Source organism: Helianthus annuus, chromosome 6, assembly GCF_002127325.2.
Source record: "Helianthus annuus cultivar XRQ/B chromosome 6, HanXRQr2.0-SUNRISE, whole genome shotgun sequence".
In the NCBI taxonomy this organism is placed as follows: Eukaryota; Viridiplantae; Streptophyta; class Magnoliopsida; order Asterales; family Asteraceae; genus Helianthus; species Helianthus annuus.
In genome coordinates this window covers 10,218,451-10,245,580 of record NC_035438.2, presented here as the reverse complement: position 1 = coordinate 10,245,580, position 27,130 = coordinate 10,218,451, and the positions used below count along the sequence as shown (strand labels likewise).

The 27,130-nt window shown below is 36.2% G+C and overlaps 1 protein-coding gene across 1 annotated transcript; it reads left to right on the top strand.

Annotated features, from left to right (window-relative positions):
• The first annotated feature begins 21,391 nt into the window (after nucleotides 1-21,391).
• Nucleotides 21,392-22,261, top strand: LOC110864674 (22.0 kDa class IV heat shock protein). The gene has a single exon (XM_022113785.2). The coding sequence runs from the start codon at nucleotides 21,481-21,483 to the stop codon at nucleotides 22,054-22,056; it is 576 nt and encodes a 191-aa protein (XP_021969477.1). The 5' UTR covers nucleotides 21,392-21,480; the 3' UTR covers nucleotides 22,057-22,261.
• The last annotated feature ends 4,869 nt before the right edge of the window (nucleotides 22,262-27,130 follow it).

The following is a 27,130-nucleotide window of genomic DNA, read 5'->3' as shown; positions in this document are numbered from 1 at the left end:
TTTTGAAGGCGACGTTACCCTCAACCTAGTAGTTTGAGTCAGCAAGGATACAATCCTAAAGGGTCGGATTATTGAAAGATAATTAATTAAGTTATTAATGCAAATTGTGGTAGGCCCCGCTTTTGGCGGTGACGTTACCCTCGGCTAAGTAGTCTGAGTCAGCAGGGATACAGTCCTAAATAGCCGGGTTATAGTATTAATAGTAGTTAACTTATGAGGGGGTCAAAGAGTTTGGATCCCCGCCATCCAATACCTATGGGCATTGAAGGAGATCCTACTAAATTTGACCCAGGTCCCAAACAGGACCTCTAAACGCTGAACAAGGGCAAGACCCTTACCAAACCGTTCCCTTAACCCCCGACCAGGTAGCCAACATACCTCCATATAGACCGTGGAGATATGAATGGTGAAAATCTTTTATTTTATATAGACAGTAAAATAATGCCAAGACACCACGGACAAACGATAAGGAAAGATCACCTTCAACATAAGTAACTAGTTATTAAAGTCATTAATACAAAACCAAATAAAAAGTGCAAAAGATTAAAAATAAAAAGTATTATACTAAACACTTGTCTTCACCAAGTGATGTAAGAGACTTAGGCAAACATGGCCTTGATTGTCAAGAACTCTTACGATCAATCTTGGATCCCGAGACGACTCACACACTCTACGATGGACAATGGATGATGGTGGTGGATGATGGTGTTATGGTGGTGGTGGGTGGTGGATGAAGTGTGAGAGAGGTGGTGTGCCAAGGGATGAGAGAGAATGAAGCCAAGCTCCTCTATTTATAGGCTGAACAGAAGGCTGGACACGGCCCCGTGTCCGCTGGACACGGCCCCGTGCCCGTCTGACATTCTCTCTCTTCATTAATTGTAATTGCGAATTACAATTAATGCGCCTGCTGTACTTTCACCACGCCCCCGTGCCCGCTGGACACGGCCCCGTGGTGGGCAATGGAAGCTTCTACTGGTTTGTCTTTTCTGCTGCTTCCTGGGCACGCCCCCGTGTTCGTTGGACACGGGGCGTGTTCAGACTATGTTTCTTCTCCTTTGCTTTGGGAGGTGCCGTTGAGGGTCCGGGCAGTCTACTTTTGTTCATTTTCTTGTATTTATGGTAGAATTAGTTGTCTTTTTGCTTCTTTTGTGATTTTGAGCTCATTTCATCCTGAAAATACAAAAGGAAGACAAAAACACTCTTTTTCCAACATTAGTACTTAAAAAGGGTTAGTTTTATGCCTTAATTGATGTGATTTATATGTTGCATTTTACACACATCAAATACCCCCACACTTGAACTTTTGCTTGTCCTCAAGCAAAACTCTTTAAATGTGGCTTACACTCCCAAATGGAATAGGTAGAAGAGAAGTTTTTTAGCTTGTCCTAGAGTGTCGGGAATCCAAGGTTTTTATAGGTTTTATTTTTATTTATTTACAATCCTATTCGTTATGATTTATTTTGAACTTTTCATAAGATAAATTACTTATTTGGGCATAGCATGCCTTATTAAAATTCCATTTATATACAAGTTCACATACCTCACGGGAGATCACTCAACACTCGGCCGAAGGTGTATATTTTTAGTGAATCACTCGAGAGCGGCATGGAACTTACGCCTTCCATAGGCTTGCCAAGCAATCAATCCTCCTCCTTTTTAACTTTTTACCTTTGTAAATATCAAGAGGACTTTTGGGGTGAAGGGTTAGGCTTGGGTTAAAGGTGGGTGGTTGGGTTAGTGGTTAGTAAAAAGGGCGAAAATCGTAAAAAGCGTCGGTTTTCGTAAAATACCTTGTTTTTAGTGACTTTTTATTTTGAAGTATTTCTCCAAACAAGCTTTTTTATAGCTTTTGTTTGTTTTTGACTTCATCATCATTTTTTTTTATCGTCAACTAAAAAGGTGAGTTTTCGAAAAAGCGAGCTTGTTACTAAAATAAAGGGTGAAAAAATAAAAAGGTTTTTTGGTGGGTAAAAAGGGTTTTGGGGTAATGAAATGAAAGGTTTAGGCTCAAAGGGGCTATCTAGGGGGATTTTGGGTAGGTGATAAAAAAAAATTGAAAAATAATGGTTTTGAAAGAAAAATGGTTAGTCCTAATGCCTCCATCATTTACTTACTTGGGTTTAAGTTGGTAAGGACCGGGAATGTATCGTCGTGACAAGTTCTAGATTTGTAAGAACCAAGCGGCTATTCACACAAGAAACGAAAAATGAGCATTTAGTCTAAATATGTATATTTTTATGCTCAATAAAGGCTCAAAACTCACTTTTGTGGGAATGGGTTTTTATGTGACCAAGTATATATAATCGAATTTTTAACTAAGCTTGTCATGCCGTTTCATAATTTTCTTATGTTGGTTCTTTTTTTATCACGACGCTATCGGTTGTAAACTTGTAAAAATATAACCTTTTTAGAACTTGTTATTCCCAACTTAAACTAAGACAAGTAAATAATAAAAAAAATTGAAAAAAAAAAGTTTTTGAAAAAATTTGGGGTGTTTAGCGGTTCCAATAGAGTTTTGTGTAAGGCTTGTGTTTAGGATTTTGCAAAATTTCAAGGTTTTAGCATCCCCCCCACACTTAAATTACACATTGTCCTCAATGTGTCCAAAAATAATGTTTTTAGTTGATTAGAATGTGTAAAAGTGGGTAAAAAAAGCAAAGATTTATGTTACTGGCATCCTGGACACGGCCCCGTGTTGACCGGGCACGGCCCCGTGGTCAAGTGCCAGTAACAAAAATTAGAGAATTGAAACATAAGCCTGGACACGGGGGCGTGTCCGCCGAACACGGCCCGTGTCCAGTTACCTGAACTGGGTGATTTTCTGCAGGGGGCTCAGCACGGGGTCGTGTTGGTTGGGCACGGCCCGTGTTGAGCCTTCTGTGATGGAGATTTTTGTCGGGTTGCTCTGTTCTTCTTGCATGGTTTCATTTTTCTCGTTCCCTTTTTCATCCATTACCACCATGAGTGTGTTTTAAAACAACCATCAATCTTAAAAACCATCATAGCATTGCAAACATAGAGAGACATTACATAAAGTTAGCTAAATAACTAGGGGGTACATAAGGTTATCATAAGGGTTCTACTTATTTAGGAAAATTTCGGGAATAGCTTCCCGATGTAGTAACACTCTCTAGCCGATGGCTCCTCGGTTGTCATTCAAAGCCATTCTTCTATCTCCCTTGGGAGGTAGAAGGTAGCTTCATTCTCTTCGGTGTCTCGAGGAGGAACGCTCACCGGGACTCCTTGCACCACCCTTGGTTGAGGTACTTGGTGCATGGTGTGCCATTCGGCTGGAATGATGACCTCGGGTACTACATTCCACGCCCTTTGGGTTATCACCGGAACCAAAGGCGGGGAAGCGAGAAGGTTTAACCTTTGGTGCAGGAGGTTTACTTCTCGCAGGCAGCCCTCCAAACCTACCGTCAGATGATTAATACGGTCCACCAATGCTTCTTCTACCCCCGTCATTTCGTCTATGGCTTCCCTTAAAGCGTAAACGTAGTTTACTAGGGAATCCTCCGCCGTGGACGATCTCCTTCCATTTCGGTTATTTCTTGAAGATGTTCCGCTGTTTCTGCTGGCCATTTTCTGCGAAATAAGCCGAAGATAACTAAACTTTTGCAAAACAGTACCTCGAACACGGCCCCGTGCTCACTGAGCACGGCCCCGTGTTCAGCTGTCTGCAGAATTTTTGTCTATCGATTCCAGGTTTTTAAATTATTTTAATACACTTTTATTGTGTTTTAAGCTCAGATAATTTAAAACAAAGTTATAGAACTAACTTTAGACAAGAATCCGTAGCAAAAACTCCTACAAACCTTTCATAGAAGGTTGGAATCATGGGTTTCCAAGCTTCCATGGAGGTAATGTTTGAAAAATGTTTTGGAAGAAGGAGAAATGAACAAAAGTGGAAAAGACAAGATGGTCCTTAGGAACTTTCTTTTAGCACTTACCTAGGATGGTATATGTGAAGATCCCAGGAATCTCTGCTTGGTGAAGTGGTCAAAAATGAGCAGGATTCAGGCTATATTTAAAGAAAACGACAGCACACTGGACACGGCCCCGTGTCCGCTGGACACGGCCCCGTGTGCAGAGAAAATCCTGACACATTTTGTCCGTATTCTGACAGAATCAGCAGAGAATCTTCTGAGTGAACACGGGGGCGTGTTGACCGGGCACGGCCCCGTGTTGGCAGGCTGTTTTATGGAGTTTTGTCTCTTACTAAGGGGTTAATTTATATCGGGTGGCTCTTGACTTGTTGGAACAACCCCAAAGTGCCTAAGATACCTTAATTGTCCTATACTAAGGCGAGAACGCAAGAGGTTGTCGGTGAGGGTAATTCCTATTTTCATTCTAGGTGGACAAGTCCAACCCTTTCCCGGGCTCTCGTTAAAGAAGGTGTATGCCGAATCGCTCAGGTCTATGTATGCACCGAACGAAGTCGATGGGGAGTCCTTCACGGCACAATCGGCACAGGGACGACTATCGTCCACGTCTTTTCTAGGTAAGAAGGTATTTTCGGGAGCAACGAGGTTGTCGGAATGCGGTTCCAACATTTCCTCATGGTCATCGTCTTGGGATGGATCTAAAAAATCCTTCCTAAGTTCTTTTGACCAATTGAGAAGTAGTTCTTCTAGTTGAAATAACTCGTCAAGGAGCATTTCTCCTAGAATGTCTGGCTGGGCGCATTCGAGGGAGAAATAGTGCTTATTCTTACTTTCGCCCCTCTTAAGGTTACAGGGTATCGGTGGGTCTATATAGTGGGGCCTATAAGTGAGAAAAAAAAACATTTTAATTCCTCATGTTCGCCTCCACATATTCGACACCACAAACCATAAGAGTGCCGAAAGTAAAAAGAATTACTATCACTCATGTTTGTGTCAGAAATTACCAACGCCGGGATCTAACGGTTCTGTTTTCAGCAACTGAATCTTGGGCACGGGGGCGTGTTGAGTGGACACGGCCCCGTGTTCAGCCTACTGTCTGACTTAAAACAGGATTGCCAGTTCCAATGATTGAGCACGGGGCGTGTTCAGCGGGCACGGCCCCGTGTTGAGCTCTGCAGAAGCTAAAAATCTAAGAAAAATCCTAAAAAAAATTAAAGAAAAATAAAAATATGATTAGGCCGTTGATTCCTAACTTTCTTAAAATCCTTGTGTCCCCGGCAACGGCTCCAAAAACTTGATGTGTGTCGGTGTGTATATATTTTTGATGTATATTTAAGCCCCTTTTTACACTTTTAACCAAGTTTTAAATTTATAAAACACGATATTTACTAACACTAAACACACATATGGGCAAGTGCACCCATCGTGGACGTAGTATAGTGTTGGTAAGATACCGAGGTCGTCCAAGGACACAAGAGCTTTTAGTACCGGTTTATCCTCAACGTCTAATCAAATAAAAAAGGTTAGAAAAATGTTTTTAAACTAAGAAAATAAAAACTAACTAAATGCTGAAAAATAAAAATAAAATAAAAACAGATAGACAAGATGAATCACTTGGATCCGACATGTGTATTAGTATAACCTTTGATTATTTTTGCATTTTTGCACTTGTTTAAGAGATTATCTTAGTTATTGTAGTAGGCCCCTCTTTTTGAAGGCGACGTTACCCTCAACCCAGTAGTTTGAGTCAGCAAGGATACAATCCTAAAGGGTCGGATTATTGAAAGATAATTAATTAAGTTATTAATGCAAATTGTGGTAGGCCCCGCTTTTGGCGGTGACGTTACCCTCGGCTAAGTAGTCTGAGTCAGCAGGGATACAGTCCTAAATAGCCGGGTTATAGTATTAATAGTAGTTAACTTATGAGGGGGTCAAAGAGTTTGGATCCCCGCCATCCAATACCTATGGGCATTGAAGGAGATCCTACTAAATTTGACCCAGGTCCCAAGCAGGACCTCTAAACGCTGAACAAGGGCAAGACCCTTACCAAACCGTTCCCTTAACCCCCGACCAGGTAGCCAACATACCTCCATATAGACCGTGGAGATATGAATGGTGAAAATCTTTTATTTTATATAGACAGTAAAATAATGCCAAGACACCACGGACAAACGATAAGGAAAGATCACCTTCAACATAAGTAACTAGTTATTAAAGTCATTAATACAAAACCAAATAAAAAGTGCAAAAGATTAAAAATAAAAAGTATTATACTAAACACTTGTCACACCCCAACCAATGGCGGAAACATCGGGATGAGACGAAGTGTGAAGATTGCTAGAGACATCATAACGCTATTTCTGACAATATTTAGAAAATCCAAATTTCATTTCATTTCATAACTTCAAATAGTCAACATTACAAGAAATTCAAATACAACAAGTTTAACGAAACAACATGATAACATAACAAAATTTGATACAACATATTAAACCCTAACGTCTATATGTGTATCTAGGCATCAACGCTATTTCTTTTCTTAGCATCGTCCTCATCAACCTGTAACATGTTTAAAATAATTCAATGAAAAAGCAAAGGCGAGTATACAAGTTTGGTACATACATAGCATAAGATAAAAGTGTGAACAATTCCTCATAGCAAGCATGCGATTCAAGATAAACATTAAATATGGCATGTGTATAACATATCAAACCAAGAAAACGCAACTTGCTCATGACATAACCAAAGTTTCAGTAGAGGCGGGTCGTTAATCCTATAGCGCTACATATGTCAAGGTTTGGCTCGTACGAAGTTAATGATAAGTTCAACACATAAGAATCACCCAAATTTAAAGTATCAAGCCATCACATATACAAGCATTGTTATAGGAATGTTCGTGTGTTTAGACAAAAGTTCATGTGTAAGTTTCAATAGGTAAACATGTTACACCCCAAAAGTGGTAAAAGTAAAAGGGGAAAAGTACGAGTATACTCACAAAGTTTGCATATGTTTTCCGATTATCCAATGTGACAAAGTTGCCGAGGTTGGAAGGTTGAATGCGTAAGGGTTTAAGTTCAAGCATGTTTAGAGTCGAGATTTGAAATGAAAGTGACATGAAAATATTACATCAAAATATTCATCTTCATACATAACACTTGTATGACACTTGGTAACCTCATGGGTTATAATGATTTTATGAGTTGAACACCCATAAGAATCATAACAAGGTTTAGGTCCTTAGATGATAACCTACTACTTTGACAAATGAATATGATTTCAACATCAAAGATTCGAGTGTACATAGATAGTATGTAGGTCGTATATTATACACATATTATTAAGTCCAAATGTTCAAGTATTCAAGTAAGAGGTAGAAGATTACATCTTCATTTAGGTACCTCAAGTTGAGCATGGGTGTCATGGATGGGGTAGGAAGACAAGGCTTCCATTTAGGTACCCCTTTGATGTTCACCACTACACTTGATGTAAAAACAACCAAGGAGGGTCATGAACTAAGGTCTTTACATGTATGTAAAGTAAACTAACTAATAGAAATCATCAAATCATGTGAGGATTGTATGTTTGGACAACCCAAGTTGTTCCATAATCACTCATGTATCAAAGACTATGTTTGACATGATTTGTGGGTTGAAACCCTAGACAAAACACCAAGTTTATGAGGTTTAATCCTCTGATTTCAAATGTCCCAACCTTGTTTTTAAGCTTAACCAACCATGGGATAAGTTGTAAGCATTAGGACATAGGCATGAGATGTGTTAGACACAAGTTGCATAGGTTTAAACAAGTTTTGAAGAACATAAAAATCAAACAGAAAGTTTATGGACTATTTCGGGGCATTTCCAGGTCTGATTTCTCCAAGGAGAAGTCTAGGAATCGAACCCCATGATTATACAAGCAAGTAGGAAAAAGAATCGAGTGAATCGGATAAGAATTGAGTGAGTTATGCTCATTTTCGTGAAGGGGTGTCAATCTACTCGAACCCTTGCTTTCAGCTACGGTTTGGTGGATGTTTTGTGAGTTTTTAGGGTTGCAAAAGTGGTAGGGAGGCTGGTTATAAGTGGTATTTATAGGGGGAAGGATTAGGGTTTCAATGGGTTGGGCTTTGGAAGTGTTTAGAAGGGGTTACACCTTGAAACTAGCCCACTAAACCCAACTATATGGGCTGAATTTTGCTGAATTGGGGGCTGCCATATTTCTTTATTTTTTTATTTTTTTAAAACATTATAATGAGTAATTTTGTTAGTTAAGTTGTGTAATAATGTGCAACAATGTTTCCCCTAACTTGTAACAAGGTGAAATATGAAATAAAACATGATTTAACTAGGTAAAGAGTGTAATGTACAAGTTTTATTTACGAAGCAAGTTCCGTATTTTACAACGATTACGATGAAAGAATGGTTATAAGAACACAAGATTTCCAAAGATAGAATTTCACGTAAGGTTTCTAAATATAGGAAGTTTGAAAACGCAGGGCGTTACAGTCTCCCCTCCTTTAGGAAATTTCGTCCCGAAATTTATTCAAGACGAAGGCTTGAAAGAGTTTTTGGCATAAAGGTGATCATTAAGAATTGAAACTTGGGAAGTTTGAAAGTTTTGAAAAGTACCAAATTTTGGAGAACATCAAGGTAGATTTGCAAGGGGAAGTTTTTAAGGATAGTATAAAAAAAATCATACTTTCGTAAATCCTGTTTATTGAGAGGAACGAAAAGGTTTGTTACTTTAAATAAAGCAATAGAGGTATACTAAGTATAGTTACACAAGAATCAAGAATAGGGAGGCTATTTTATAGGTAATGAGGTAAGTTAGGACTCAAATGTTTAAACAAGCTGGATTGCGAACGAGTTTTGTATAAAATAATACGAGTATAGAATGAACGAATGGCTCTTAAAGAGTACAAGTATGTGAATAGCATAAGTGTTGGATAGATGAACATAGTGTGTTAAGGATGAAGTCTCGTCATGAATAATCGGATATAATGCGTTTGTGAGTTGCGTGAAGTTGTATTAGGTCCAAAAGGTCTGCAATACACTGAATTTCTCATGGCACGTTTTACGAAAGTTTGGTAACATGGTGAAAACACTTATATATAGGAAGTACCAGCGGCTTATCCACCATGTTTTAACCACATTACGTCCGTTTCGTTACTCGGGGTCATGTTACGTTCCGTGTCTTACCATACACAGTAGTACACTCTATGGTTCTCATACGCCTATCACTATAATCCCGTGTGCACCCGCGATTATACTGATCGTCGCATGATCCACATAGCTTGTACTAGTTATGTATGAATCAAGGTATACATGAATTTGAAAATAAGAATGTGTACGTAGAAGAATGTCGTATGTAAGCATGTTTATGTTTAAGCATGTATGGGACCCACGTAAGCGAATCCCTCGGATTACGCTCGCGTATAGGTACGAATGTACGAATCATGAGTAAGGATGAAAGTATGAGCATAAGTTCAAGTATGAATACGCATGTATGTATGAGCATAAACATAAAACGTGTAAGTTGTATGTGTACAAGTAGAAGCGTAAAACGTATAAGTAGTATGTGTATGAGTACAAGCATAAAACGTATGAACATAGGTGTAGGTATGAAAAATAAATATTGCGTATATGGTGTACGTTGAGACATTGCGGAGAAAAAAAAGTTAAGTATGTAGATACGAACGATATAAATGATGTTATCGCGAGATATCGTCTAAAATGTGTATGATGGTGTGCATGTATAGTTGTTTAAACAAAACGTTGAGTTTGTCGAATCAAAATTAGATTGAGCTTGGTTTGAAAGGTAGAATATAGTTTGTATATGTAAAGGAACATAAAGTACTCATTGGTCATGCTTAACGTATTTTGTAATGATTGAAATGCTACTTTTGTTTTAAAAAAAAAAAAAAAGAAGTTCACGTATGTTGAAAATTGTCGGTCCCCATGAAGTCTTCTAGCCCACGTGTTTTGAAATTTGGATGACGAGTTAAGCGTTGTAGAGAAGGGTTTTTTTTTTTTTTTTTTTTTTTTAAATAACGGGTTTGTTTCATTTGCATCAAAACATGAAATTTTGAACTTTGAAAGTTCTTGTGAAAACGTCGACCCTTAGAAAAGAAATTTAGTAAAAGAACTTAGTGATTATTTAAAAATAATTTTAACAAAGGATTTATTGATGTTGGAAAGAGTATTTGGTAAAACGATCATATAACATCTATGGGGTCTTATAAGTAATTGAGAAAGGTTAGTTTGATTTCGATTAAGAGTGGAAGTCTCTAGTATGATGATATAATGTGAACGTGTTTCAGTTAATAAATCAGATGTGAAGTTCATGGGCAAGAGATTCATTAGACCGATTAAATTGATAGGTAGCATTTCGTAAGGTTTGGAAATTCGTGTAGTAAAACGGTAAAGACATGATTAAGAATCTCGTGTATATGATTTGAGTGAAAATGGATGGTAGAATAAGAAGTACGTTTGATAAACAATGTATTTTGAAATCGGTATAAGTAGGTATTTTGAATAATGATAAATGATTTAGGTATAAAACATGATCAGGTTTGCATAATAAAATATTTTGAAAGAGAAGTTTTGGGTAACGGTCACCTAAGTAAGGGAATCACCCCTAACTCGTTGGTGAGGTCGTTTTAAGGGAAGAGGGGTGGAGTCAATCGTCAAGGTAAGGAAGTCACTCCAATCTCGATGATACCTCTCCACTAGTTGTTACAAGGAATATGAATCTAAATTATATGAAAATCATGCATATATAAATGTATCGAAAAGGTTCGATATGTTGTACGTGTGAAAAGAGAAATCAAAGGTAAACTCGAGGTTGAAAGATTGCATCGTATAAAATGAACAACAGAAACACATGTTTGACCAAAGTTTGGAGTGTTCCAAATGGAACTTTGACTAACCAAAGTGGTCGAAAAGTCTTTTGAATTTGAGGAGCATGCTTTGGCCTAATAGGTAAAATACTCTCGCCGACAAGTCGGTTAACGGTATTTACCCTTCCGGTTACTACATGTCCCAAATCAATCGAAATTTCGAGACTTGGCGGGATTTATGAAAAAAATCAAGGAGTGGAACTAGTCGACAAGGTGCGGGTTTCACCCCTATCTTGACGATTTCGTATCCTAAGTGTGGTTGGTACTCGTCGGGTCAAAATTTAAATTTCGACATGTTGACGAGGGTCCACTAGAATTTGAAATTTGAGATTTGCCATTTAGATGTGGATTTCACTCCTAGCTCAATGGCGATATCTCGTGTAAAAAGAAGAATAGATAGAATGAGAGTCGTTCACTAAATTGTGGGTTTCACGCCTATTTTGGTGAATTCGTCTCATTTGTACAATATGAGTGTTGTCGGATTTAGAATAATCAAGTAAAATGCATGAGGGAAGTGTGTGTTGAAGGAAATACACAAGCAAGTATAAACACATAAGAAAGCATATCAAGAATGGTACTTAAATAATGAAATGATAAAACAAGTGTTAACACATAATAGAACAAGCTTTAATGCGTACGAATAACATGTCAAATCCAAGCAAAGCATACGAATAAGGCTCTAAAACTATAGACTAGGTGAAAGCATTCCTACTTTTCCTAATTCCCTATAGTTATGGCTCTGATGCCAATCTGTCACACCCCAACCAATGGCGGAAACATCGGGATGAGACGAAGTGTGAAGATTGCTAGAGACATCATAACGCTATTTGTGACAATATTTAGAAAATCCAAATTTCATTTCATTTCATAACTTCAAATAGTCAACATTACAAGAAATTCAAATACAACAAGTTTAACGAAACAACATGATAACATAACAAAATTTGATACAACATATTAAACCCTAACGTCTATATGTGTATCTAGGCATCAACGCTATTTCTTTTCTTAGCATCGTCCTCATCAACCTGTAACATGTTTAAAATAATTCAATGAAAAAGCAAAGGCGAGTATACAAGTTTGGTACATACATAGCATAAGATAAAAGTGTGAACAATTCCTCATAGCAAGCATGCGATTCAAGATAAACATTAAATATGGCATGTGTATAACATATCAAACCAAGAAAACGCAACTTGCTCATGACATAACCAAAGTTTCAGTAGAGGCGGGTCGTTAATCCTATAGCGCTACATATGTCAAGGTTTGGCTCGTACGAAGTTAATGATAAGTTCAACACATAAGAATCACCCAAATTTAAAGTATCAAGCCATCACATATACAAGCATTGTTATAGGAATGTTCGTGTGTTTAGACAAAAGTTCATGTGTAAGTTTCAATAGGTAAACATGTTACACCCCAAAAGTGGTAAAAGTAAAAGGGGAAAAGTACGAGTATACTCACAAAGTTTGCATATGTTTTCCGATTATCCAATGTGACAAAGTTGCCGAGGTTGGAAGGTTGAATGCGTAAGGGTTTAAGTTCAAGCATGTTTAGAGTCGAGATTTGAAATGAAAGTGACATGAAAATATTACATCAAAATATTCATCTTCATACATAACACTTGTATGACACTTGGTAACCTCATGGGTTATAATGATTTTATGAGTTGAACACCCATAAGAATCATAACAAGGTTTAGGTCCTTAGATGATAACCTACTACTTTGACAAATGAATATGATTTCAACATCAAAGATTCGAGTGTACATAGATAGTATGTAGGTCGTATATTATACACATATTATTAAGTCCAAATGTTCAAGTATTCAAGTAAGAGGTAGAAGATTACATCTTCATTTAGGTACCTCAAGTTGAGCATGGGTGTCATGGATGGGGTAGGAAGACAAGGCTTCCATTTAGGTACCCCTTTGATGTTCACCACTACACTTGATGTAAAAACAACCAAGGAGGGTCATGAACTAAGGTCTTTACATGTATGTAAAGTAAACTAACTAATAGAAATCATCAAATCATGTGAGGATTGTATGTTTGGACAACCCAAGTTGTTCCATAATCACTCATGTATCAAAGACTATGTTTGACATGATTTGTGGGTTGAAACCCTAGACAAAACACCAAGTTTATGAGGTTTAATCCTCTGATTTCAAATGTCCCAACCTTGTTTTTAAGCTTAACCAACCATGGGATAAGTTGTAAGCATTAGGACATAGGCATGAGATGTGTTAGACACAAGTTGCATAGGTTTAAACAAGTTTTGAAGAACATAAAAATCAAACAGAAAGTTTATGGACTATTTCGGGGCATTTCCAGGTCTGATTTCTCCAAGGAGAAGTCTAGGAATCGAACCCCATGATTATACAAGCAAGTAGGAAAAAGAATCGAGTGAATCGGATAAGAATTGAGTGAGTTATGCTCATTTTCGTGAAGGGGTGTCAATCTACTCGAACCCTTGCTTTCAGCTACGGTTTGGTGGATGTTTTGTGAGTTTTTAGGGTTGCAAAAGTGGTAGGGAGGCTGGTTATAAGTGGTATTTATAGGGGGAAGGATTAGGGTTTCAATGGGTTGGGCTTTGGAAGTGTTTAGAAGGGGTTACACCTTGAAACTAGCCCACTAAACCCAACTATATGGGCTGAATTTTGCTGAATTGGGGGCTGCCATATTTCTTTATTTTTTTATTTTTTAAAAACATTATAATGAGTAATTTTGTTAGTTAAGTTGTGTAATAATGTGCAACAATGTTTCCCCTAACTTGTAACAAGGTGAAATATGAAATAAAACATGATTTAACTAGGTAAAGAGTGTAATGTACAAGTTTTATTTACGAAGCAAGTTCCGTATTTTACAACGATTACGATGAAAGAATGGTTATAAGAACACAAGATTTCCAAAGATAGAATTTCACGTAAGGTTTCTAAATATAGGAAGTTTGAAAACGCAGGGCGTTACAACACTTGTCTTCACCAAGTGATGTAAGAGACTTAGGCAAACATGGCCTTGATTGTCAAGAACTCTTACGATCAATCTTGGATCCCGAGACGACTCACACACTCTACGATGGACAATGGATGATGGTGGTGGATGATGGTGTTATGGTGGTGGTGGGTGGTGGATGAAGTGTGAGAGAGGTGGTGTGCCAAGGGATGAGAGAGAATGAAGCCAAGCTCCTCTATTTATAGGCTGAACAGAAGGCTGGACACGGCCCCGTGTCCGCTGGACACGGCCCCGTGCCCGTCTGACATTCTCTCTCTTCATTAATTGTAATTGCGAATTACAATTAATGCGCCTGCTGTACTTTCACCACGCCCCCGTGCCCGCTGGACACGGCCCCGTGGTGGGCAATGGAAGCTTCTACTGGTTTGTCTTTTCTGCTACTTCCTGGGCACGCCCCCGTGTTCGCTGGACACGGGGCGTGTTCAGACTCTGTTTCTTCTCCTTTGCTTTGGGAGGTGCCGTTGAGGGTCCGGGCAGTCTACTTTTGTTCCTTTTCTTGTATTTATGGTAGAATTAGTTGTCTTTTTGCTTCTTTTGTGATTTTGAGCTCATTTCATCCTGAAAATACAAAAGGAAGACAAAAACACTCTTTTTCCAACATTAGTACTTAAAAAGGGTTAGTTTTATGCCTTAATTGATGTGATTTATATGTTGCATTTTACACACATCAAATACCCCCACACTTGAACTTTTGCTTGTCCTCAAGCAAAAATCTTTAAATGTGGCTTACACTCCCAAATGGAATAGGTAGAAGAGAAGTTTTTTAGCTTGTCCTAGAGTGTCGGGAATCCAAGGTTTTTATAGGTTTTATTTTTATTTATTTACAATCCTATTCGTTATGATTTATTTTGAACTTTTCATAAGATAAATTACTTATTTGGTCATAGCATGCCTTATTAAAATTCCATTTATATACAAGTTCACATACCTCACGGGAGATCACTCAACACTCGGCCGAAGGTGTATATTTTTAGTGAATCACTCGAGAGCGGCATGGAACTTACGCCTTCCATAGGCTTGCCAAGCAATCAATCCTCCTCCTTTTTAACTTTTTACCTTTGTAAATATCAAGAGGACTTTTGGGGTGAAGGGTTAGGCTTGGGTTAAAGGTGGGTGGTTGGGTTAGTGGTTAGTAAAAAGGGCGAAAATCGTAAAAAGCGTCGGTTTTCGTAAAATACCTTGTTTTTAGTGACTTTTTATTTTGAAGTATTTCTCCAAACAAGCTTTTTTATAGATTTTGTTTGTTTTTGACTTGATCATCATTTTTTTTTTATCGTCACATAAAAAGGTGAGTTTTCGAAAAAGCGAGCTTGTTACTAAAATAAAGGGTGAAAAAATAAAAAGGTTTTTTGGTGGGTAAAAAGGGTTTTGGGGTAATGAAATGAAAGGTTTAGGCTCAAAGGGGCTATCTAGGGGGATTTTGGGTAGGTGATAAAAAAAAATTGAAAAATAATGGTTTTGAAAGAAAAATGGTTAGTCCTAATGCCTCCATCATTTACTTACTTGGGTTTAAGTTGGTAAGGACCGGGAATGTATCGTCGTGACAAGTTCTAGATTTGTAAGAACAAAGCGGCTATTCACACAAGAAACGAAAAATGAGCATTTAGTCTAAATATGTATATTTTTATGCTCAATAAAGGCTCAAAACTTACTTTTGTGGGAATGGGTTTTTATGTGACCAAGTATATATAATCGAATTTTTAACTAAGCTTGTCATGCCGTTTCATAATTTTCTTATGTTGGTTCTTTTTTTATCACGACGCTATCGGTTGTAAACTTGTAAAAATATAACCTTTTTAGAACTTGTTATTCCCAACTTAAACTAAGACAAGTAAATAATAAAAAAAAATTGAAAAAAAAAAGTTTTTGAAAAAATTTGGGGTGTTTAGCGGTTCCAATAGAGTTTTGTGTAAGGCTTGTGTTTAGGATTTTGCAAAATTTCAAGGTTTTAGCATCCCCCCCACACTTAAATTACACATTGTCCTCAATGTGTCCAAAAATAATGTTTTTGGTTGATTAGAATGTGTAAAAGTGGGTAAAAAAAGCAAAGATTTATGTTACTGGCATCCTGGACACGGCCCCGTGTTGACCGGGCACGGCCCCGTGGTCAAGTGCCAGTAACAAAAATTAGAGAATTGAAACAGAAGCCTGGACACGGGGGCGTGTCCGCCGAACACGGCCCGTGTCCAGTTACCTGAACTGGGTGATTTTCTGCAGGGGGCTCAGCACGGGGTCGTGTTGGTTGGGCACGGCCCGTGTTGAGCCTTCTGTGATGGAGATTTTTGTCGGGTTGCTCTGTTCTTCTTGCATGGTTTCATTTTTCTCGTTCCCTTTTTCATCCATTACCACCATGAGTGTGTTTTAAAACAACCATCAATCTTAAAAACCATCATAGCATTGCAAACATAGAGAGACATTACATAAAGTTAGCTAAATAACTAGGGGGTACATAAGGTTCACAATGGTGTAAAATTAAAATGAGATATACCGGGCTAGGATTCGAGTTGCAGGAACAAGGGTCAAACCAGTCCATCAGTTAGGAATCTGATGCCGTCACTAAACACATTCCTAAAATTGTAGCCATTTGTTGAGTGTTTTTTTTTTGTCTCTAATCCGCATATATATCACCATTGCCCTTGTTGACTGTATATCTCTTAAATGTCAACATATACACGTGTGATTTAGTTTACGAAGATTTTTCAATGCCGAGAACTTCGATCAGAGAGTAAAAAAGGCGTAAGGTTCACAATGGTGTAAAATTAAAATGGGATATACCAGGCTAGGATTCGAGTTACAGGAATAAGGGCCAAACCAACCACCCAAGAATGGAATCGTCGAGCGAAAACACTTGACAACCTCCTAGAAGCAGCTTTTCTTGCCATCAGACCTTTCTCCACCAATTAGGAATCTGATGTCGTGACTAAACACATTCCTTAAATTGTAGCTATTTGTTGAGTGTTTTTTTGGTGTCTAATCCGCATATATATCACCATTGGCCTTGATTTTCTTGACTGTATATCTCTTAAATGTCAACATATAGACATGTGATTTAGTTTATGAAGATTTTTCATTGCCGAAAACCTCGATTAGAGAGTAAAAAAGGTGTAAGGTTCACAATGGTGTAAAATTAAAATGGGATATACCATGTTAGGATTCGAGTTACAGGAACAAGGGCCAAACCAACCACCCAAGAATGGAATCGTCGAGCGAAAACACTTGACAACCTCCTAGATACAGCTTTTCTTGCCACCAGACCTTTCTCCATGAATTAGGAATATGATGTCGTGCCTAAACACATTCCTTAAATTGTAGCTATTTGTTGAGTGTTTTTTTTGGTGTCTAATCCGCATATATATCACCATTACCCTTAATTTTCTTGACTGTATATCTCTTAAATGTCAACATGTACACGTGTGATTTAGTTTACGAAGATTTCTCAATGCCGAGAACCTCGATCAGAAAGTAAAAAAGCCGTAAGGTTCACAATGGTGTAAAATTAAAATGGGATATACCGTGCTTGGATTCGAGTTACAGGAACAAGGGCCAAACCAACCGCCCAAGAATCGAGTCGTCGAGCGAAAACACTTGACAACCTCCTAGAAGCAGCTTTTCTTGCCACCAGACCTTTCTCCATCAATTAGGAATCTGATGCCGTCACTAAACACAATCCTTAAATTGTAGCCATTTGTTGAGTGTTTTTTTTGTTGTCTAATCCGCATATATATCACCATTGCCCTTGATTTTCTTGACTGTATATCTCTTAAATGTCAACATATACACGTGTGATTTAGTTTACGAAGATTTTTCAATGCCAAGAATCTCGATCAGAGAGTAAAAAAGGCGTAAGATTCACAATGGTGTAAAATTAAAATGGGATATACCGGGCTAGAAATCGAGTTACAGGAACAAGGGCCAAACCAACCACCCAAAAATGAAATCGTCGAGCGAAAACACTTAAGAACCTCCTAGAAGCAGTTTTTCTTTCCACCAAACCCATATCCATCAATTAAGAATCTGATGTCGTCACTAAACACATTACTTAGGGCATGTTTGGGTAGGCTTTTAGAAACAACTTATTCACTTATTGGCTTCTTGGAAAAGTCAAGATTTTGTGACTTATTGACTTATTGGCTTTTTCCCCTCACATACACCCTCTTTGCCAAACATCATTTTAGAGCTTATGACTTTTCAAAAAGCCAATAAGTCAATAAGTTGTTTCAAAAAGCTTACCCAAACATGCCCTTAAATTGTAGCCATTTGTTGAGTGTTTTTTTTTTTTGTGTCTAATCCGCATATATATCACCATTGCCCTTGATTTTCTTGACTATATATCTCTTAAATGTCAACATATACACGTGTGATTTAGTTTACGAAAATTTTTCAATACCGAGAACCTCGATCAGAGAGTAAAAAAAAAGGCGTATGGTTCATAGTGGTGTAAAATTAAAATGCGATATACCGGGCTAGGATTCGAGTTACAGGAACAAGGGTCAAACCAACCACCCAAGAATGGAATCGTCGAAGGAAAACACTTGACAACCTCCAAGAAGCAGCTTTTCTTGCCACCAGACCTTTCTCCATCAATTAGGAATCTGATGTCGTCACTAAACACATTCCTTAAATTGTAGCCATTTGTTGAGTGTTTTTTTTTGTCTAATCCGCATATATATCACCATTGCCCTTGATTTTCTTAAATGTATATCTCTTAAATGTCAACATATACACATGTGACTTAGTTTACGAAGATTTTTCATTGCCGAGAACCTCGATCAGAGAGTAAAAAAGGCGTAAGGTTCATAATGGTGTAAAATTAAAATGGGATATACCGGCCTAGAATTCGAGTTACAGGAACAAGGGATAAACAAACCACCCAAGAATGTTATCGTCGAGCGAAAACACTTGACAACCTCCTAGAAGCAGCTTTTCTTGCCCCAGACCTTTCTCCATCAATTAGGAATCTGATGGCGTCACTAAACACATTCCTTAAATTGTAGCCATTTGTTGAGTTTTTTTTTTTTTTTTTTTTTTTTGTGTCTAATCCGCATATATATTACCATTGTCCTTGAGTTTCTTGACTGTATATCTCTTAAATGTCAACATATACACGTGTGATTTAGTTTACGAAGATTTTTCAATGCCGAGAACATCGGTCAGAGAGTAAAAAAGGCGTAAGGTTCCCAACGGTGTAAAATTAAAATGGGATATATCGAGCTAGATTCGAGTTACAGGAACAAGGGCCAAACCAACCACCCAAGAATGGAATCGTCGAGCGAAAACACTTGACAACCTTCTAGAAGCAGCCTTTCTTGCCACAAGACCTTTCTCCATCAATTAGCAATCTGATGCCGTAACAAACACATTCCTTAAATTGTAGCAATTTGTTGAATGTTTTCTTTTTGGTGTCTAATCCGCATATATATCACCATTGCCCTTGATTTTCTTGACTGTATATCTCTTAAATGTCAACATATACACGTGTGATTTAGTTTACGAATATTTTTCAATGCCGAGAACCTCGATCAGAGAATAAAAAAGGCGTAAGGTTCACAATGGTGTAAAATTAAAATGGGATATACCGGGCTACGATTCGAGTTACAGGAACAAGGGCCAAACCAACCACCCGAGAATGGAATCGTCGAGCGAAAACACTTGACAACCTCCTAGATGCAGTTTTTCTTGCCACCAAACCTTTTTCCATCAATTAGGAATCTGATGCCGTCAGTAAACACATTCCATAAATTGTAGCCATTTGTTAAGTGTTTTTCTTTTGTGTCTAATCCGCATATATATCACCACTGCCCTTGATTTTCTTGAATGTATATCTCTTAAATGTCAACATATACACGTGTGATTTAGTTTACGAAGATTTTTCATTGCTGAGAACCTCGATCTGAGAGTAAAAAGGCGTAAGGTTCACAATGGTGTAAAATTAAAATGGGATATATCGGGTTAGGATTCGAGTTACGGGTACAAGGGCCAAACCAACCACCCAAGAATGGAATCGTCGAGCGAAAACACTTGATAACCTCCTAGAAGCAGCTTTTCTTGCCACCAGACCTTTCTCCATCAATTAGGAATCTGATGCCGTCACTAAACACATTTCTTAAATTGTAGCCATTTGTTGAGTGTTTTTTTTTTGTGTCTAATCCGCATATATATCACCATTGCCCTTGATTTTCTTGACTGTATATCTCTTAAATGTCAACATATACACGTGTGATTTAGTTTACGAAGATTTTTCAATGCCGAGAACCTCGACCAGAGAGTAAAAAGGGCGTAAGGTTCACAATGGTGTAAAATTAAAATGGGATATACCGTGTTAGGATTCGAGTTACTGGAACAAGGGCCAAACCAACTACCCAAGAATGGAATCGTCGAGCGAAAACACTTGACAACCTCCTGGAAGCAGCTTTTCTTGCCAACAGACCTTTCTCCATCAATTATGAATCTGATGCCGTCACTAAACACAATCCTTAAATTGTAGCCCTTTGTTGGTTGTTTTTTTTGTCTAATCCGCATATATATCACCATTGCCCTTGATTTTCTTGACTGTATATATCTTAAATTTCAATATGTACACGTATGATTTAGTTTACGAAGATTTTTCAATGCCGAGAACCTCCATCAGAGAGTAAAAAAGGCGTAAGGTTCACAATGGTGTAAATTAAAATGGGATATATCGGGCTAGGATTCGAGTTACAGGAACAAGGGCCAAACCAACCACCCAAGAATGGAATCGTCGAGCGAAAACACTTGATAACCTCCTAGAAGCAGCTTTTCTTGCCACCAGACCTTTCTCCATCAATTAGGAATCTGATGCCGTCACTAAACACATTTCTTAAATTGTAGCCATTTGTTGAGTGCTTTTTTTTGTGTCTAATCCGCATATATATCACCATTGCCCTTGATTTTCTTGATTGTATATCTCTTAAATATCAACATATACACGTGTGATTTAGTTTACGAAGATTTTTCAATGCCGAGAATCTCGATTAAAGAGTAAAAAAAGGCGTAAGGTTCACAATGGTCAAAAATTAAAATGAGATATACCGGACTAGGATTCGAGTTACAGGAACAAAGGCCAAACCAACCACCCAAGAATGGAATCGTCGAGCGAAAACACTTGACAACCTCGTAGAAGCAGCTTTTTTTGCCACTAGACCTTTCTTCATTAATTAGGAATCTGTTGCTGTCACTAAACACATTACTTAAATTGTAGCATTTTGTTAAGTGTATTTTTTTTTTGTCTAATTCGTATATATATGGCCATTGCCTCAATTTTTATGCAACCTTATACACCATGTATAAACCTATACAGACGTCCATAAATTCTAAAGTGTGTAAATGCAAAATAGACGCGTTGGATGTGCAGCCTTAATTTATTATAGTAACATTTTTACAGTGATGTTTTAGAAAAAAATTACAAAGAAGTGTCATAACTTGTTGCTAGCCTCGAACCTTCCAGATCAGTCTTCTCTTCTTGTAATTACGCAATATCTGGAAACTCACCGACCCTTCTCTCCCGTAGAATGCTCCAGAAACCCCCTTCCAACCTCAACTCCCACATACTATATAAACCCAACAACACCCTCATCAAATTCAACACACAGAATTGAATTCACACAGTTACACCATCACTAACACACACATATTCTCTTATACATCTTTAAACCAACCACCAAAAATGGCAATCTCAAAGACAAAAACAATCACATTCTTGTTCATGTTCTTAACAACAACAACACTAGCATTCATGATCACAAAAACCAACGCTCTAATCCCATACAGAACACCTCTATGGGAACTCATGCATCCATCAGAAGACCCATTCAAGATTTTAGAACAAACCCCACTCAATCTCCCCAAAAATTTAGAAACAATCAACCTGGCACGTGCCGACTGGAAGGAGACCACAACCCATCACGTGATCACCCTGGATGTGCCCGGGATGAAGCAAGGGGACATAAAGATCGAGGTGGAGGAGAACCGGGTGTTGAGAGTGAGCGGAGAGCGAAAACCGGACGCCGAAAACGACGGGGATAAGTGGCACAGGGCGGAGAGGACGAGTGGAAAGTTTTGGAGGCAGTTTAGGTTGCCGGTGAATGCTGACGTGGATAAGATAAATGCGGTTCTTGAAGATGGTGTGTTGAGGATTAAAGTGGCGAAGGTGGCTCAGGAGAAGAAGCAGGCTAAGGTTGTTGATATTGTTGGGGGAGATGGGTCTGGTGAAGATGTTAGAGCAACCAAGGTTGATGGTTGAGTTGTTTTAAGGATAATTGAGAGATGATGTTTGGTTGATAATATAATAATAGTAATGATGAAATAAGCATGATGTATATTATGACTTATGAGTGTCTAAAATTTATGTTTTTGGAATGATAAAGTGTGTATTATAATGGAGAAGTGTAATTTGCTTTAGTTTTTTATGCAATGTAATTTAAAGATGGTTAAAACTTTTGAGGAAATGAAAAGATGTTCAATGAGTTTGGTCACTATTAATGACCTGTTTAAACTTTATATTGTTTGATTTGAGTTAACCTCTTAATGACCAGCTTAAACTTGTTTATATTTGTTGATTTGAAAAAAAAATGTACTAGCCTTATGCTAATACGACCTTTGCACCTTTACCCTTGTTGTCTAAAAAAAAAAAAAAATCTAGTCCACACATCTGAATTATGACCACATTTGAGGCTTCAGTCTTCATCTAATCTAATCGGGTAGTCATTTTCGTCTTTAGTTTTCAAAATCAACCTTGAGGCTTAAGGTTCATGAGCGATTCGCAAAATATCTTAGGGAAGAAGAAACAAATTGTTAAAAGAACGGTATGTACGTATATGCTTTATCCTTTATTTTTTTTTTTATTATTTTTTTTTGAAAGGTTAACTTCATTAAAACAACACCGAGCCCGAAGACCGGGACGGCCAAGCACAAACAAATTACATATTTACAAACTTACACCAATCCCCCCAATCAAAATTACCATTCTTGGCTCTAAACTTGAACCAAAAGAAACTAACTATCAAAATCTCGCTAAAAACATCATCCACGCTCCTTCTAACGCCATTAAATCTCAGCTCGTTCCTAGCCTTCCATAAAGTCCAACATGTCGTAATAACAATACCGTGAAGAGCCTTTCGCTCCGCCGAGCTTCTATTCCCCACTTTATGAATCTCGATAAGATCTCTGAAAGAAAAGACGAAGAACTTGGGAATGTAACACCAAAAACTGACCCTTTCCCAAACTCCCATCGCTAACGGACACGCAGTGAAAATATGCATGACAGAATCCAAACTTTCATTACAAAAATTGCAGCCATCATTAATCACCACCATACCTCTTTTTTCTAGCGCCTCAACCGTGGGAAGCCGATTCAACTCCGCACGCCACGCAAAAATGTTGCATTTTTTCGGGACCCATTTACACCAATCGACGACAACCCTGTTGCTTTGATTGGATACTTGTTCATAATAATTTCAACTAGCAACAAGATCAAAACGTCATGACGGGTAATTAATAATATGTGATGTTTATCGTGTCCCTTTACCTGTCGTTTCGTGTAATCCATATTCAAACATGTTCGTGTTCATGTCTGGAAAACATGACACGATTAGTTATCGTGTTGTGTTTATATCTAGTATCTCAAGTAATTGTGTCCAAGCGTGTTGTGTGTAACATGTTATGCCATCCCTAACTAACGCAACTCAGTAAATTAGGTGGTGTTGGGATTTGATCATTATAAGAAGATAGATTTCTACCTCCTTATTACTAAGGCAATATCCTTTAAACAATGTTCAATTTTGAATTTAGCACAATTTTAGTATCGGGTATTTTGCTGTACGAGACTTTTAGTTGTATTGTACCATATCGATAGCGACCGAACATATACGATCCGGTATTTCGGTTTTGGTTTTAGTTAAATTTTTGGTATCAGTACTATGCAATATGTTACCAATTTGTATAGTTCCAGTCCTGATCTCTTCCATATAAAAAAATATAAGATTTTGTAACAAAGATTGTTTAACTATTAATTTTTTATTCGAAATTTAAAATTGATGTATTGATTGTTTTTATTTATGTTTGTACCTGTTAATGTGTTGTTAAACCTTTTATGTCGTTAGAATTTAACTTGATTTTTGGATTTAACACTTTAGTGCTATAAATGAATCAACCTTATCATTTTCTTAATAAATAATCAAATCTTAAATTCATAATATTAAATTTGATTTTATAAAGTTAGGTGAATTAGAAGTTAAAATCTTAAACCTCAAACTAATAAAGTTAGGTAAATTAGAAGTTAAAATCTTAAACCTCAAACTATTAAATGAAAACTAAGAAATAATTAATCTTATCTTATCTTACTATATAATAAAAGAAACATTTTTGGGACACTTGTCATGATATTAGGTCATCTCTTATAGATAATTATTATTTTAGTTTAATCTCTTATAGATAATTATTATTTTAGTTTAATATTATTTAGTTTAATATCTTATATTATAGATAACCCTTCTACTAAATATTATTAGTTTAATATCTTATAGATAATTATTATTTAGTTTAATCTCCTTCTCATTTATAATATTATTTATTTGAATTAATTGTATTTGAAGGTTTTGTTTAGTTTGGTATCAAATAGATTTTACGAAACTTAAAATAAAAATAAATAATATTATTTATCATTTATATATTTACGGAGTTTTAAATAAATAGTTAAATTTATTGAGACTTCGTTAATAAATTTTGCAACAACAGAATAATATATTTTTATCACGAAAACCAAACTTTGTATTAATATATTAAATATTTTTATTTTCACTATACAAAATTACATTTACTCGACCCATGTAATACATGAGGTTTTTTAAGATATAACTTTTTATTATTTGATATACAAAATTAGATTTATTGAATTCATACAATACACGGGTTTTTTAAGGATATATATATTTTTTTATTATTTAGTACAGAAAATTAAACTTATTCAAACCGTATAATGCACATATTTATAAAGATGTATTTTTTTTATTATTTGGTAAACAATATTACATTTATTCAACCCGTGTAATACACGTGGTTTTAAAGATATAACTTTTTTATTTGGTATATAAAACTACATTTATTTAATTCGTACAATATGGTTCTGATAAATATAACTTTTTATTATTTAATATATAAAATTATATTTATTTAACCCGCGCAATAAATGAGGTTTTTAAATATATATTGTTTTATTATTTAGTATATAAAATTTATTTATTCAACCCGTGTAATACACGGGGTTATAACCTAGTATAACTTATAAACAGATGCAAAAATTATGTTTATGTACTTTTATTCCAAAACCAAAGCTTTGATTTTTAAGACTTTGAAACGCCGACTCTTACTAAGATTGTGTAGTGGAAAGACACAAATAATGCCCCACCCTTGACGTTTTGTGCCATGTGCTATTTTAGTCAGCAATGGGGCATTATGAGGTGTTTTTATAAAATGGGTGTAGTAGGGATGTGAGCATTGTGGGGTATTATGTTAAAAAGGGTGTACTAAAATTAAATAAAAAAAAATCATCAAAAAATGTTATTAGACAAACAAAAAGATCATAAGTGATTGGCCAAAACCATTAAAGCAAGACGTAGAAAAAAGCACGCCAAAAGCTTTTTTTTTTTTTTAAAAGGCCCCCAAGAGCGGAAGATGGGCGTTGTGATCCATTTTTTAGGGGATAAACGCCTAAAAATCCCCCACTACGACCGGCTGGTCTAATCGAGATTTGGGGGAGTACATGAAGTTTTGTTTTGAAAAAGGTGTTTCATGGAATTACAACTAGCAAAGTAAATAAAGTAAATTGAAATCACAAGCAATTAGAATATTTTAAGCAATTTGGTGATGGAAGTCCTTTAATTTGTAAATTATCAAAACAATAGAGAAATTACATAAGACTATTCACATCAAGGATGTTTGTAGGTGATTCTTGGCTTATGTGGAGGACATTTGTGAGAGGGATGGATTAGTGGGTGTTATAGAGGATGACATGAAGGGTGTTCATTCTTAAGGATTCTTGGGGAAGAATGGTGAAGAATGGGGAATGGTGGGTCCTTTCTTTCTTTAATTTAATAAAATAATTATAATAAGGTTGTTTGTGGGAAGGATATATATGTTATTGTTGTGAGTAAAAAGTGTTTGTGGAAAGAATAAGTGAAAAGCTGATGTGGCATGCTGATTAGGCTGTCTGTAGAAAGGATAGCCTTTCACTAATGCGGATAGTCTAATTACCTTGTTTTTAGAACTTATATCAATTAATCAAAATTTTATATAGAACATTGAGCATAAACCTTTTGTGATATTAATACACTGAACCAAATAATAATTATATAAATAAGACGTTTGTTTATTCATTTAACGTGATAAACAAGACAAGTATATAACAACTTTGGTTCTTTTTCTCTTTATTTAATAACTGTTCTATATTGAAAAAAAAAACATAACTAATACATAGTTACAGTTACATACACATATTGAAAAGGATTCAAAACTACGTCATTATGTACTTTTTAGTCATTTCATTTATTTATAATAAAAAAGCTATCGGTAATAAATAAATATATATAGAACTAACACCAAATAGAGAAAATACTAAAATCTATCTACTATAATAAAAGAAACCTGATTTGAGACACATGTCATTCAATGAGGGCATCAATAATTTATTAATAAATTTTAAATTTTAAATTAAAAAGATTTAAATATTATATTAGAATTTTATTTTGATTGTAAATCTAAAGTCTAAAATGTGTTTTAAATCTAATCTATAATTTATGTTTAATCAATTTAATCCACGTTATATTAAAAAAAGAAATGGCTCTATGTTATCCCTAATAAAATAAGATATAACCCGTGACTTTTCATATCACTAATGTATTCCATGTTTACATTAGTGTAAAAACCAATACATTAAATTATATACTAATCCATTAAACAATTTACGTAACCTAATTTACATAAGTGTAATTTTTATATTTTTTATTAGGTTATAATCAATGAATTACGTACATTAAATTATATTAACAGTTTTATTATCCTAATAAAATTATATTATAACAATATTTAATTAACTATACATAAATAATATTTAGATTATTCAATTTATAAAGAATTAATTACATAGTTAGTTCCCGTGGTTTGTACAATATAACATACTTAGGTACTAATAGTTTAAAATCACATTCTAGGGTATTAACTTTTCATTTTGTAACGTTTGGAGGTATTAGCGTTATTTTTAGGTTTAAAATCGCATTCTATTAGTACCTAAATATGTTATTTTGTGCAAACCACAGGGACTA